At 42.7% G+C, this 15,934-nt stretch overlaps 1 protein-coding gene across 16 annotated transcripts in view; it reads right to left on the reverse strand.

Moving 5' to 3' along the window:
• BPTF (bromodomain PHD finger transcription factor) overlaps positions 1-14,815 on the reverse strand; it is a 148,464-nt gene extending 133,649 nt beyond the window's left edge. For 4 of the 16 annotated variants that reach the window (XM_049858673.1, XM_049858676.1, XM_049858678.1 and 1 more), the window contains exon 1: positions 13,902-14,550. In XM_049858673.1, the coding sequence (XP_049714630.1) occupies positions 13,902-14,514 (613 nt within the window). In that variant the 5' untranslated portion in view covers positions 14,515-14,550. Of the gene's footprint in view, positions 1-13,901 lie in introns of all 16 variants that reach the window. The other 12 variants (XM_049858682.1, XM_049858681.1, XM_049858680.1 and 9 more) reach the window with 6 other exon arrangements.
• Between the last annotated feature and the right edge of the window lie 1,119 nt (positions 14,816-15,934).

Genomic DNA, 15,934 nt, shown 5'->3' on the forward strand with positions numbered 1-15,934 from the left:
TGAACTTTATTAGTAGTCAAAGAAATACAAATTCATATAACATCTTAACCCATCAAATGCAAAAATGATTTTTAAATAGTGTTGGTAAAATGGGGACTTTAATACACTGCTGGTGGGAACATATTCATTATATTTAGTATTTACAATTATTATAAGGATATATATTATATATATTCTAGAATGTATATATTACAATATGTATTTTTATATTATAGTATAATATAGTAATATATATTAAAAGCCTAAAAATTGTGTAAAGCCTTTGTTTTCCAGTGAGTCAACTTCTAGGTATTTATCCTAGAGGGGGAAAAAATCAGGGATGTGAACCAAGATTTATCCAAAAGGATAATCACTAAAGGTAACTACAGCAATCAAATAGAGAACAGCTTTATTTTGGTACAGCCACAGAATTGAATTTTACATAGCTATCAGTCCTGTCCTATCCCAATAAATCCCATACACCAAGGCCAGAAAGGTTGTTTTTCAAAAAGCACAGCTTTATCATGATGTGTTTCAGTTCAAAAACATTCAGTGGCTCCCCACTGCCTACTAACAGTACAAATTCCTCAGACTGGCATTATTCAAACTGGACCAAAATATAAGAACCATTTCTCTGTTTTATCTCCTCAACACTCAAATCACTAGCACGCAGTCCCTGAGCATGCATCTTTCTGTCACCGGCAACATTTCACATCCTTCCTCCTCTCCCCATTCAACCTCTACCTGGGGAGATGCTACCTACCTTTCAAGGCACATCAAAAATTCAGCCTTCTTCTTGACACCGTTTCTGATCTCCCAATAGAATGTGACCTCTCTTCCTAACTTTTCTTTTTTCTTACAGAACTTGTCACAGTCTTCCCTATATAATAGTTATTTCACCCTGTGTTATTCCCCCTTCTAAAAAATAAAGACCTTAGGAGCAGGGACCATTTCCTGTCCATCCCTGCATCTCTTTGAAGCTTTTAACATAGTGCCTTGTATACTGAACATTGGATATTGTTTTTAAATGGTTAATTACATTGTAAAACAATACTTAATGAAACTCAGGTTATAAATGGCAAACTTGTACCATGAGTTAAGATCTTTTTCCTCTCAACACTTAGTAAACTGACAGCAAAGAAACAAAAAGGTTAAAAACATACTATAACAAAAAGAAAGGAGACATAAGCAGTAAGGCAATTTTACCTCTTTTGTGGAATACAGAGTGTGGAAGGAGAAGAGGCACCTGACTTTGCAAAGAAGCCTCCACTCTAAGAAGCTTCTGAGCGGGGTGTGGAGGAGTGAGACAGCTCAGGATGTGGAGGCACCAAGAGCCCTGGACCATCAGGCTCAGGCTTCCTAACAGACTTTTAGTGAAAAGTCTGCATACTGTAGGGTGACAGCCCCTGCCACCTTCCCTCATCCAGCTACCCAGAATACTGGGCATATGTACCCCCTCACCCTCCAACTCCTAGCCCCAGGCAGGAGATTTAAGAAATCTCTTAAGAAACCAAAATTAAAAGAGAGAAAACAAATAATACACAAGAACAAATATGACCAATTACCTTACCATGAAACCCAACAGTTGACAAACTATGGCCACCCACAAAGCGTTATCCAGTGCCTCACTCCTAAATATGACTAGCCTAGGGTCACCAAGCATTTGAATAAAGCCTCCAATACGAACGACAGAAAACCAAAACAGAAGAAAGGAATGTGAGGCAAGAAAGGAAACAGAAAAAAACAAAAAATGTTCTCAGACGAACAACAGAGGATGTTACATCCGTGAATACCCATACCCATTTCTGTTGAGTCAATTCTGACTCACAGCGACCCTATAGGACAGAGTAGAACTGCCCCATAGGGTTTCCAAGGCTCTAATCTTTTCGGGAGCAGACTGCCACATCCTTCTCCTGCAGAGCAGCTGGTGGGTTTGAACCACCAATCTTCTGGTCGGCAGCCAAGCACTTTAACCACTACACCACCAGGGTCGCTATCATCCATAAATAGGACAAATAATTTTTTTAAATAAGAAACTTAAGAAGATCAGTTTAGAAGAGTCAGCATCTACCTAACCAGGAGCTGAGGAAGAAAACCATGTAAATCGGGCGGCGGGGGTGGGGGTATATGTGTGTATATGTGTGTGTGCGTGTTAAGTGAGATTTTCCCTGAACTAAAGGATGTGAGTCTCCAGATTAAAAGGACCCTCCAAGTGCCCAGTACAATGAATGAAAAAGAACCACATCAAGGGATATCACCGCAAAACTTCAGAATACTAGAAACAATGAAGGGAGCTTAAAAGCTTGAAAAACGGGGGGCGGGACAAGGCAACTATGAAGGAGGTCATCAGAATGGATGGCACTAGACTTCTCAACAGCAAGAGCAGATGCTAAAAAACAATAAAGCCTTCAAAATTCTACGTGAAATTCATTTTTTTTTTTTTTTAATTTAAGACCCTACACTGGACTAAACTATACATTAAGTACGAGCTGAAAAAGCCATTTTCAGACATGTAATAATACAAAAAGTGTACTTCTCATGCACCCATTCTTAGGAAGCAACTAGAGCTTGTGCCCCAGCGAAAAAGGGAAGTAAATTACGGGGATCAACATGGGAAAGCAGCAAAAAGAAGTCCCAACGTGATGGTCAAGAGACTTGCAGAGAAAACAGTTAGTTAGGTGAGAGAGGGAATGCTGAGGGTGCAGAAGGGAGGGGAAGGGGAGTTATAACAGAGCTACTAGCACAAAGGCTGGCAGTTCGAACTCACCCAGAGGCACCTCAGAAGACAGGCCTGACACTCTACTTCCAAAAAGTCACAGCCTTAAAAAATCCTGTGGAGCAGTTCTGCTCTGCACGTACGGGGTTGCCATGAGACAAAACTGACTCAACAGCAACTAACAACAACAATGAATCTTCGTCTACCATAACAAAGCCAAGAGATAAATGTCTAAAATAGATAAATCAAATAATAGTAACATAAGCATATTATTAAAAAATACTGAGGTAAACACAACAGACAAAACAACAAGGACAAGAAGGCAGGAGGGGACAGGAAAGCTGGACAAATGGAAATGCGGAACCCAGGATGATGAAGAGGAAACTGTTGACATGTCGAAGGGTGGACAGCCAATACCACAAAACGATATGTATAATAACTGGCTAATGAGAAACTAATTTGCTATATAAACCATCTGAAGCACAATTAAAAACAAAACAAACAAAAAAACAGCACACACACAGAAAGACAAAACAAAAACAGCTAAAAGAGTTGAAAGCAGTTGCCTCTGCAAAGGTCTTGGTGTGAGGAGAGGTTGGGCAGGGAGCTGCTTTAGTTCACTATAAGCCTTTAATACTTTAACCATGTTCACGTATTACTTTGATAAAAACAGAATGAGATTGGGAAAAGTTTTCCATATATGAAGTGAAAACAATCAGTTTGTTTAACATATTCCCAGTAATATCCTTAGAAGCAAGGATGGCAAGACATCATCTCATGTACTTCGGACATTTATCAGGAGGGACCAGTCCCTGGAGAAGGACGTCATGTTTGGCAAAGTAGAGGTTCAGCAAAAAAGAGGAAGACCCTCAATGAGATAGACTGACACGGTGGCTGCAACAATGGGCTCAAACATAGCAACAACTGTGAGGATGGTGAAGGACCTGGCAGTGTTTAGTTCTCTTATGCATGGGGTCACTATGAGTCAGAACTGACTCGACAGCACCTAATAACAGAATCTTTTTAAAAAACGTGCAGAAAATGGAACAAAAAAAATACATATCAAAACATTTCCAGTGGCTATCTTTGGTTAATGGAATTACAGACGATTTCCATTTTCTTCCTTCATGAAGAAACTGCCAAAGAGCTAGAAGTACCAAGAATGTTTTCTATACTTTAACTGGCAGACTAGTTATGGCATCTGCACTTCTGGAATAAATTCTCTAAGCTGGAATAGATTTATTACAGTAATGGAATAAGTTTGATGTCAGGTGCACTAAATTTTTAAATGGCTAAATTCAACATTAGATATTTCTTTTAAAGGGAGGAAAATAAAGCTCTTTGTTTAATGAACATTTTTACTTAAATGCGGTCCTCAAAATACTTTTATACTTTGTGGGTCAGTCAACAGCTTTTGATAGAATAAAATACTACACTGCACTATACTGTAAGGCCAGCCACTATATCATCACAGAATCACCATCTTCAGTTCAGGAAGAAATGCTGCCACATATTAAATTACAACAGATAATAAAGAATCCAAAAAAAAAAAAAAAAACTACTGGAACTAATAGAAGATTTCAGCAAAGTATCAGAATACAAGATAAACATACAAAAATCAGTTGGATTCCTCTATACCAACAAAGACAATGTCGAAGAAGGAATCACCAAATCAATACCATTTACAGTAGCCCCCAAGAAGATAAAATACTTAGGAATAAATCTAACCAGAGACATAAAAGACCTATACAAAGAAAACTAAAAGACACTACTGCAAGAAACCAAAAGAGACCTACATAAGTGGAAAAACATGCCTTACTCATGGATAGAAGCCTCAACATTGTGAAAAAGTCTATTCTACCCAAAGCAATCTACAGATACAATGCAATCCCGATCCAAATTCCAATGGCATTTTTTAATGAGATGGAGAAAAAATCATCAACTTCATATGGAAAGGGAAGAGGCCCTGGAAAATTAAAGCATTACTGAAAAAGGAAGAAACAAAGTGGGAAGCCTCACGCTACCTGATTTTAGAACCTATTATACCGCCACAGTAGTCAAAACAGCCTGGTACTGGTACAACAACAGATACATAAGCCAATGGAACAGAATTGAGAATTCAGACATAAATTCATCCACCTACGAGCAGCTAATATTGGACAAAGACCCAAAGTCCGTTAAATGGGGACAAGGCAGTCTCTTTAACAAATGGTGGTAGCATAACTAGATATCCACCTGCAAAAAAATGAAACAAGACCCATACCTCACACCATGCACAAAAACTAACTCAAAATTGATCAAAGACCTAAACATAAAATCTAAAACAATAAAGATCATGGAAGAAAAAAATAGGGGCAATGCTAGGAGTCCTAATACATGGCATAGAGTATACGAAACATTACTAACAGTGCACAAATGGCAGAAGAGAAACTAGACAACCAGGAACTCCTAAAAACCAAACACTTTGCTCATCCAAAGACTTCACCAAAAGAGTAAAAAGATTACCTGCAGACTGAAAACATTTTTGGCTATGACAAATCCAATCAGCACCTAATTTCTAAAATCTACAAGATACTGCAAAACCTCCACAACAAAAAGACAAATAACCCAATTAAAAAACAGGCAAAGGATATGAACAGGCACTTCACCAAAGAAGGCATTCAGGCACCAAACAGATAAATGAGGAAATGCTCATGATCATCAGGCATTAGAGAAATGCAAATCAAAACTACAAAGAGATACCATCTCACCCCAACAAGGCTGGCATTAATCCAAAAAAACACGAAATAATAAATGTTGAAAAGGTTGTGGAGAGACTGGAACACTTATATACTGCTGGTGGGAATGTAAAACAGTACAACCACTTTGGAAATCGATTTGGCACTTCCTTAGAAAGCTGGAAAGAGAACTACCATACAATCCAGCAATCCCACTCCTTGGAATATATCCGAGAGAAATAAGAGCCTTCACATGAACAGATACATGCACATCCACACTCACTGCAGCACTGTTTACAACAGCAAAAAGATGGAAACCACCAAGGTACCCATCAACGGACGAACAGATAAACGAATTATGGTATATTCACACAATGGAATACTACGCAACGATAAAGAACAACTGAATCCGTGAAACATCTCACAACATGGAGGAATCTGGAAGGCATTATGCTGAGTGAAATTAGTCAGTTGCAAAGGGACAAATATTGTATGAGACTACCTTAAGAAAAGGTTTAAACACAGAAGAAAACATTCTTTGATTGTTACGAGGGTAGGGAGGGAGAGGGGTATTCACTAATTAGATAATAGACAAGCATTATTTTACGTGAAGGGAAGGACAACACACAATACAGGGGAAGTTGGCACAAATGGACTAATCCAAAAGCTAAAAAGCTTCCTGAATACAACCAAACACTTCAAGGGACAGAGTAACAGGGGCAGGGGTCTGGGGACCATGGTTTCAGGGGACATCTAGGGCAAATGGCATAACAAAGTATATTAAGAAAACGTTCTGCATCCCACTTCGGTGAGTGGCATCTGGGGTCTTAAAACCTAGCAAGCCGCCATCTAAGATGCATCAATTGATCTCAACTCACCTGGAGCAAAGGAGAATGAAGAACACCAAAGACACAAGAAAAATATGAGCCCAAGAGAAACAAAGGGCCACATAAACCAGAGACCCCATCAGCCTGAGACAGGAAGAACTAGGCAGTACCGGGCTACCACCAATGACTGCCCTGACAAGGAACACAACACAGAATCCCCGATGGAGCAGAAGAAAACTGAGATGCAGACCTCAAATTCTAGTAAAAAGACCAGACTTAATGGTCTGACCAAGGCTGGAGGAACCCCAGAAGTCATGGCCCCCGGACTCTCTGTTAGCCCAAAACTAAACCCATTCCCAAAGCCAACTCTTCAGACAAAGATTAAACTGGACTATAAGACATAAAATGATACTGGTGAGGAGTGTGCTTCTTAGAAGCTCAAGTAGACACATGAGACTATGTGGGCAGCTCCCATCTGGAGGCGAGATGAGAAGGCAGAGTGGGACAGAATCTGGTTGAACGGACATGGGAAATACAGGGTGTAAAGAAGGAGTGTGCTGTCACATTGTAGGGAGAGCAACCAGGGTCACATAACAATGTGTGTGCAAGTTTTTATATGAGAAACTGACTTGAATTGTAAACTTTCATTAAAGTATAATTTTTTAAAAATTCAAACAAACAAAAAATTACAACAGGTAAGAATATCTAACGTGTATTGAGTCTTTACCACATGCCAGGCACTATTCCTAGGCATTTCACATGTATTAACTCATTTAACCCCCACAACACCTTGAAGTCAGTACCATGATATTTCCATTTTACAAATGAGGAAAGTGAGGCACAGAGACTTGAGCCAACTGCCCATTGTCTCAGATCCCAGATTCTACACTTTTTACCTTTCTATGCGACATGCCACCTCTTCGATTCTTGACATTCATAAAAGATTCATGTCGAATATTGAAGTTCTCATACATCCTAAAAGCCTAAAATTCTGTGGTGAGGTTACATTTGCAGGTGCCTCTGATTTTTTTTTTTTTTTTCCTGATGCTTGTCACAGGTCCTCACACTGCCAGTGTGGGCATCAATGGCTATGACGAGACCTTCATCTGGCAAATTACTCATAGCATCTGCAATTCTGGAATAAATTCTCCAAGATGACCCAATGCAATCTAAAGTCATAGATCTCTTGGGAGGACTTACAACCCAGCTATCTTTTGTCCTAAGATAACTTGCTTAAAAACTATTATAACAAACACAAGTCTGGTTCAAATGATTCCATTAAAATTAAATTTATAATGACCCAACAGGTCCATTCCCAGTATATACCCAAGAGAAATAAAAAGATATGTCCAGACAAAACCTGTACATGAATGTTCACAGCACTACTCTTAAGAGCCAAAAAGGAAAAACAACCCAAATATCCATCAGCTAATGAACACATAAAATAAAACGTGGCAGTATCCATTACAATGGAATGCTATTTGAATATAATACTGGTACGCGCTACATGGATGAACCTTGAAAAACATTATGTTAAGTGAAAGAAACCACTTATTATACGATTCAATTTATATGAATTGTCCAGAACAGGCAAATCCATAGGACAGAATTAATTAGTGGGGGAGGGGCAGTGGTGAATGACTGCTCAGGGTACACAGTTTCTCTCTGGGGTGATGAAAATGTTCTGGAATTAGACAGTGCTGACGGCTGCACAACTCTGTGGATACACTAAAAACCACTGAATTGTATAGTTTAAAAGGGTGAATTTTTGGTATGTGAATTATACCTCAATAAAGCTGCTATTTAAAAAATCGAATTTTTATTAAATATAGCTTGAAAATCAGTCAGCAATTTAGACGTCCAATAAATGTTAGCTAAAAGGGTCAGCAGTTCGAATCCGCCAGGCGCTCCTTGGAAACTCTATGGGGCAGTTCTACTCTGTCCTATAGGGTCGCTATGAGTCGGAATTGACTCAACGGCACTGGGTTTGGTTTTTGGTTTTATTACTGTTAATGTTTTAAAAATCATTCAGCAATCAAATTAATGATATTTGAACAATATAACATAATATCTAGAAAAATATATATAAATAACTTTAGATATATACTAGTAGAGTATTTGGACAAAATAATTAAGACATTATAATCATATCTAGTTATGTGCATTTTAATTTTTATATGATTTCACTCTCAATCTTTTAAAGTACATTATGCATACATCGTGTTATGTTGTGTTGTTCTGAGTTAAGAAATAGCCTGCCTCCTGAAGCTTACCATTTCAAAGCCTGGAAAAAAATTATAATAATGAGGGTCGGCGTGTGACTTCTGGGTGATGAACTACGCGGTTTAGACTATAACTCAATAAGCAGGCACTCAAAGAGAAGAGAGACCAAGGTGAGCAACAGTACTCATGGAAAACGCCAAGGAGATGGGATTTGAAATTGACTCAAAGGTAACTAACGACAACATCAACAAGAAGAGTGGGGGCAATGGTGGTCCAGTAGTAGAATTCTTGCCTTCCACGCTGGAGACCTGAGTTCGATTCCTGATCAATGCACCTCAAACGTAGCCATCTGTCACTGGAGGCTTGCATATTGATCCTGAACAGGTCAGCGGAGCTTCCAGACCAAGACACACTAGGAAGAAAGGCTTGGCACTCTACCTCTGAAAAATCAGCCAATGAAAGCCCTATGGATCACAACGGGGATGGCAATGGCACAGGACTGGGCAACTTTTCTTCAGCTGTGCAGGGGGTCACCATGAGTTGGGCCAGGTGAAGGGACGGAGGAATCCATTCCAAGCAAAGGAAGGAGGCATGTGCTAGGATTTGTTCCTATTTGTGTCACCCAGATTACCCTTCCCCCAAGGATCTGTAGTCACAGAGAGGACAAGGGGTCTTGAGGAATGAGAAAAGGAGGGCCTAAGAGAAGAGAGCAGAATCCCTGTCCTACAGGCACACACACATTTCCACACGCAGCTCCATTCCCAAATACTCCTATAGGTGAGCACGGAGCAGCAGATGAGCGTGAACTGCCCACAAGACCATTACTGCAGGCTGAGGACTCCCTCCTTATTACTCATAGATCAAGGTGCCTAACTTCTTAGTAACTGTTGGCCCTCATTTTCTTTAATTCTCATGTTTAACCCCCTCGGGTATTGATGCCTCATTAATTTCCCTTATAGTCTGACTTTCTTGTTGAGACCGAGAGCACTACCATTCTCAGAGGCGTATTTGGTGCATCTCTTTCACAGTCTACACTTTTAAGGGGGAGCTCTGAATTTCTTCCCTAATAGATCTTCCATTCCACTACTATTATCCTAATTAGCCTTCAGAGCCACAGGTCAGGGCTACAGAACCCACTCATATCCCCACTAGCTATTTTGTCCCCTTTCAATCCACCCTGCATAACAAAAACTATGGTAAACTTCCTAAGGTCCCACTGAAATCACAGCCAATCGTTCCCAGGTTTCTGAGAGATTTCCAATACCTACAAATGAAATAGACTGGAACCAGATTTTAGAGAGAGGGGACTTCAAAAACCACTGCCTACAGTACTCAATCTGGGGAAAGGGCTGCACCCACGGCTTAATAATATCTCTGGGGTTTGGTTTGGTTTGATGCGCGTGCTGACGGGGATACAGCAAATCCTTTGGGTGTTCTGGGACTGAAAAATGATTTAGTATCACTGATCTGGCTCAATCCTCATCCTACAGATGAGGTGCAGGAAAAGTGTAATTACCACAGCCTGGTATTCTAGGTACTGCCCAACACAGCATACAAGGGAGGTTTCCAATTTTCTTTTCTACTCACAAACCCGGTTACTTGCGACTGCCCATACTTCACTACCCTGCCCGCGTTAGCCCACACTGCTCCCTCCCACACTGCTCCCTCCATCCTCACTCACTGTCCACAGCCCCATCCAGGAAGCATACGCCCACACCAACCCCCTAAACAGGGTCTGTGCTCCTCCTCCTTCACATCTCCACTGCACTTTGTACCTCACTTGTAGCAATCTGCAATTACACACACACTGGAAAGGTATCTGCTTGACACTGGTGGGATAAATATTGTCACACCAGTGACAAAATCTGTTCTAGGCAAATCTACATACAGTTCGTCCACGGCATCTCTGCCATTGATCTCTACTGTACTAACCCTTAGACAACATACATCACTAACTTCCCCAGGATAACACCAAGGCTTTTGCTTTCTGAAGTTAGAGGATTCAAATCTCAAAAATCTCATGTAAGTATTCTCAGAAGTCCCACCCAAGTTTAATGCAAGAACCATTCTGTTTCAATGTGAAACAAATGCTAAATTTCAAAATGCTGTCAGAACTTTATCAAATGCCTAGTTAAAACATTTTTCATATAATCCTCAATGTATTGTCCAAGTATGTCATAAAACCTGTAGGCTGAAATAACTCTAAATTAAAAAAATAATAAAAATAAAGAAAAGCTTTACTCTGCTAAATGCCTCTATCTTAAGCAAAATTAGATTATTTAATTTTGAATACATTCTCATCCCCACAGCAATATCTGTCATGTGAGCACTTTAGATACCCATTTAAGATCTCTCGCCATAAAAGGAAAACATTTAATCTCCAGTGGATAATCTTTTCAAAATCTATGACTTAGGTTAAACTAGTAACATCATCTATAATTTTTACATCACCCAGTTAGATTACCTTCAAAGTACTGAATAGACTAATTAGTTATTTCTCATGGCAGGAATTTAATATGTCAGCACTTAAGCCAACACTCTAATAGATCCCTGGGTAGCAGAAACAGTTTGCTTTCAGCTACTAAGTGAAAGGTTGGCAGTTTGAATCCACTCAGTGGCACCACGGAAGAAAGGCCTGGTAACCTACTTCCATAAAATTACAGCCACGGAAAACCCTGTGGAGTCCAGTTCTACTCTGAGACACATAGGGTCGCCATACCTCAGAACCCACTCAACGGCAACAGGTAAGCCAACACTCTAGTCTATAAAAATTGATGAAATCGCTCTAAATTACCAATAAAATACAGCCTTCTTGTAGGTTTGAAAGTACCATAGGATTCAACTCCATCAACCTTATTTCTTCATATGTTTTGGGGATATCTTAAACCAGTCCTAGAACTTTTTTCCTTCCCAAACACAAGTACATATTTACACATTTACCCCACAGCCTTCCTCCCAGGAAGTACAGACAATAAAACTAATGAAACTGGTACTTAGCCTAAACAACTCACCTGTCATGCATTGTTACTCATTCTAGGCAAGTGGGCATATTCTGAAAGTCCAGAACACAAACTCTCTCCTCCATTTACCATAATACTGAGAAATAATGAGTTTCAAAAGGCAAAACAACCAAGAAGTTAACACCGTATCCCCTGAAGAAAGGAAAATGCCTGGCAAGCAACACTAAACAGCATTTCAAAACACAGTAACTCTGCTATTTAAAAATTTGCTAGTCAAACTGTTAAAATCTAATTAGACCAATTTTTAGTTTACTAAAACCAAAACATTTACGAGTTATAGCACCCACTAGGGAATTATCAAAACTTCATCTATTTCAAGTTCTCGCCTACTAACTATGGCTTATCCAGACCGCCTTTGATGAGCACCTGCTATGGGCATGACTAGGAGGCGCAAGGGAGATGAGATCAAGATCTCTCATTAAGGAGTTAATAATTTTATAAAGGGATAGGACAAGTATACACAAGGTAGACTACAAACGTCATTAGGAAAAAAAATGTCACAGATACGTCATAAATACACAAGTTTTTTTTTTTTTTTTTTAAGGAAACCAGACCACGAATTGTCATGTAATTCAGCCCATGCACAGCCAACAATCCAAAGTATTATTTGTTAGGCCTTCAAACAGGAGTTAAAGTTAGCTAAACTGCCATACCAAAAAATGCCTTAGCTCCTCTCTAACCTGGAAGAACTTCCTCCAACAGTGAAATTCAGTTTCTATGGTTCATTCAATTCTAGGCTCTTGGTAGAAAGTGAACATGTGTGATTTCTTAAAGTAAAAAAACTTATTACTATAAAAAGATGTACTAAAATTACGCTGGCAAGGAACAAAACTTTTGTGCAGTCCCTTTCACATACAAAAGACAAATACTTAACACTTAATTCATTACCTTCACTCTCCCCTGCCTGTCTCCACCCTCAACAAAGACAGACACGCTCTCATTGTCAGGCAAAAGCCACTACCTTTCCCATTTCACGTTAAGACAACCAAAACAGGTTTATATCCGGTTTCATACTTCTCCAATAGGTACTGAAGCATTTGCAAAAAATGGAAACATTTCAATTTAACTACTTTTTCTACCCTAGTCTCTCTTAAACACTAGTAACACACCTTAATTTTCCAAGATCCCCGTATTTCCTCATAAACTACTTTGTAAATGCTCTTAAAACCAGATTCTAATTTAGTTAACCCAGACAAACCAAAATACAATGTCTGGCAGGTTTTTGCTACATATTTGTTTGTTTTTTTTCCAGAATTTAGTAAGCTGCAACTACGTATTTAATACAAAGCAGCAATTGTGTTGTATTTTTTTGTTTCTTTTTTTAACAAAAGGCATTTCAGCACCAACCTAGAGAAACGTCCTGAGAGAAAACAGGAGAGGAGTCACCACGAAGAAGTCCATTACTGATCCTGGATGGACTTTCAGCCTCAGAAACAGAGTGAAAAGCAAAAGTTGTTTTCTAATAGCCCTCCTCCCCCCAGTATCTCTGCTGTGTGACTTAGAAGTTGGTCCAAGTGGTCATCTTCAGCAATTATGTCTGGGTGATCAACTACGCGTCTTCTGCAACAGGTGACATGAAACTGTCTTTCCCAAGCAAAGCAATCGCCATCAAATTAGTAAGACGGCATGCTCCTGCGGTTTTTTACTTTTATTTTGGATTTTACCCAAATGATTTTGAATCGGATGAATTACCGAATTTGCTTTGGGTTTGGTTTTCTGCTTTGCTTTTCAATCAGCCATTTACCAGCCACTGTTGCACGAGCCCATTAACACCCAAGAAATAAAAACAAACACACAGGGCCAGATAAGTAAGGCTTCCTCTACTAACCCAACTGATCTATTTCCTTAACACAGTTTTTAAACCACATAGCTAGGGGAGTGAAGGGAAGAAAGTTTTGTTTGTTTGTGTGTATTTATGTGTCTGCCACAATCTATCTAAACCCTAAACCCCCTTTTAAGGAGCAGATAGACCATAAAAATCTAAAAGAACCACATTAGAAACGCAAAGAGGTTTGCAAAAACAAGTGGTTTCTTTCATTCCAAAAAACCAAACCAAAACAAGGGGAGAAAAATGAATGCAATGGATGTGTGTGTGCCAAAGTTTCAATCCTGCCCGGTGGAGACATTGCACTGGCATAAATTTTGAAGAGAAAAAAAGGGGGGCTAAGGGGAGAGAGAGCGAGCGAGTGTGGCCTGCAAAGTGCAACAATGCAATCTCCATTTTGAACAATGCGCCTCTTTCCTCTTGTAAATCTAGTTTTTTGCCACTTGATGTGCCTTCGCATTTCCCCTCGGTTTGGGGGGGCGGTGGGGGTGGGGGGAGGCCGGAGCAGGATGCACAGCACCCAAGAGGGAGTGAGCAAGGGGGGAGGGTAAGGAGGTGGGGAAGGCGTCTGCAGCAACTGGGCTGGGTGGGTACCTGGAGTGCTGCTATAGGTGCTATGGCTCCTGAAGCTGCTTTCCGTGCAATAACTAGCGTCGTCGTCGTCGTCTTCCATCTCCTCCGGATAATCGGAGTCATCGTCGTCCTCCTCCATCTCATCTTCCTCGTCGTCCTCGGAATCCTGGGTCTCCTCGGCGTCGCCGTCCTCCTCCTCCTCTTCCTCGGAGACCATGTCCTCCTCCTCCTCCTCGCTCTCGTGGTCATCGTACACCACTTTGTTGACGGCCCTCCGGGCCGGGGTGGCCCGGGCCAGGTGGCCGCCGCCGCCCCCGCCCCCCGTCCTGCCGCCCCCGCCTCCTCGCCCCCCCCGGCCCGGGGCGCTGGTGCTGGGGGGGGCCGGCGGCGGCGGCGGCGGCGGCTTCCTCCGGCTACTGCTGCCCCCCCTGGGTGAGCTCAGCCGCGTCTTGGGCGCCACCTCAGCCTGGGCGGCGGCCCACCTGCCCCGGCTGCTGCCGCGGTGCCGCGATCGGAGCCCCCCGATGGGTCCGGACGTGGGCGGCGGCGGCGGCGGCGGCGGCGGGGCCGGGGCGCAACGCTCCGCAGCGGGAGCCGCGGGCTGCTTGGGCGGCCTGCCCCGCCGGCCCCTCATGTCGGAGCCGAGGCGGGGGGAGAAGGGAAAGCGGAGGGGGGAGGGGCGGGCGGAGGGGCGGCGGTGAGGGGCGCCGGGGCCGGGTGGGGAGGCCCGCGGGGCCGGGCGGGAGGGGCCGGGCCGGCGGAAGCGGGTGGAGGGAGAAGGCTCAATCCGAATTGCTGGGGCCCCACTCCGGATCGCCTTCAGCCGCCATCTTGTTTCTTCCCTCTCGCTCGGTGACTGGGGGAACCGACAGCGGCCGCAGGCCCAGAGCGCGGTCACGTGAGCTGCGCCGCCGACGAGCCTGGGACGGAGCGAGGCCGCACGGCGGCCGCTAGGGGGAGCGCGGGAGCGCCCAGTCGGGTGCGAGGAGCCCGGGCGCCTTGGCGCGGCGGGGTGGACCTGCGGGCTCTCGCAGCGCGAGCGAGAGGTGCGCTCCGCTGAAGAAATGAATCCCGCGCAAGGCGTCGGGAGACGAAAGCCTCTGCGGAGTCCCCAGCGGAGCCCGAAATTCCCGCGTCTCCCCTCCCGGGTTCGGAGAGGAGGGCAAGGGAGCCCCAAATTTCATACTGCATGCCGCCCCCTTGGGGAAATGATGCTGCGACAGTGTCACGGAGGGGGAGGCCCGAGTGACGGGGGGGACCGGGTAGTGCTACCGACGGGGTGAAATTAACTGGGGCCCCGTAGACGAGCCCCCAGAAACGTGAAACTCCAAGCGCTTTTTTCTGGAGTCCTGAAATTGATCCCAATGACAACTGCTCCGGGGCCGTGCCAGAAACCACGCCCTGGGCTCCCAGACCCTGAAGGAAAGTCGCTTGGAAGCTTCTTGCCTCCGATAAACTCCAGGAGGCAACCACACTCTAGTTTGCGACACCTCTTCTAAGGAGCTCTGGTGGCTTGGTGGTTAAGTGCTTGGCTGTTAACGCTTACTGTAAGGGTTGGTGGTTCGAACACAGCAGCCCCTCCAAGGGGGCCTCGGTAAACCTTGTTGGGCAGTTCTGCCCTGTCCTCTAGTGTTGCTATGAGTCAGAGTCCACCAGACAGCAAGGGTTTGGGTTTTTTTGTTTTAGTTTTTTTCTTTTTACACTTTTCCTAGTGTCCCATCTAGGAACTTGATAATGGCAGCAAGAACTTTCCTGTTTCTCATTTGCAGCATAAAGGGTGACTTCCCTCCTAAAACCTGCTTCAAAATATTTTTGTCTTCTAGAGAAATTATTTATTTACCTGACAAGTCAGTAGGGTCTCAGCTTCGTCTAGGGTGGGAGTCGTGATGATGCAATTTCAGGCTCCCCACACCAAATCGGGGTGACTTAATAGGTTGGCCAAGGTACGCTCTAGGGATAAGAGAAAGGTTTTATAAACATAAGTGAGTATTTATTAAAATATGAAATATCCAAGGAGTGGTTCAAAGAAAAATAGTTAAGATAGTAGACGTGTT

The sequence above is a fragment of the Elephas maximus genome, chromosome 19, assembly GCF_024166365.1.
Source record: "Elephas maximus indicus isolate mEleMax1 chromosome 19, mEleMax1 primary haplotype, whole genome shotgun sequence".
Lineage (NCBI taxonomy): Eukaryota > Metazoa > Chordata > Mammalia > Proboscidea > Elephantidae > Elephas > Elephas maximus.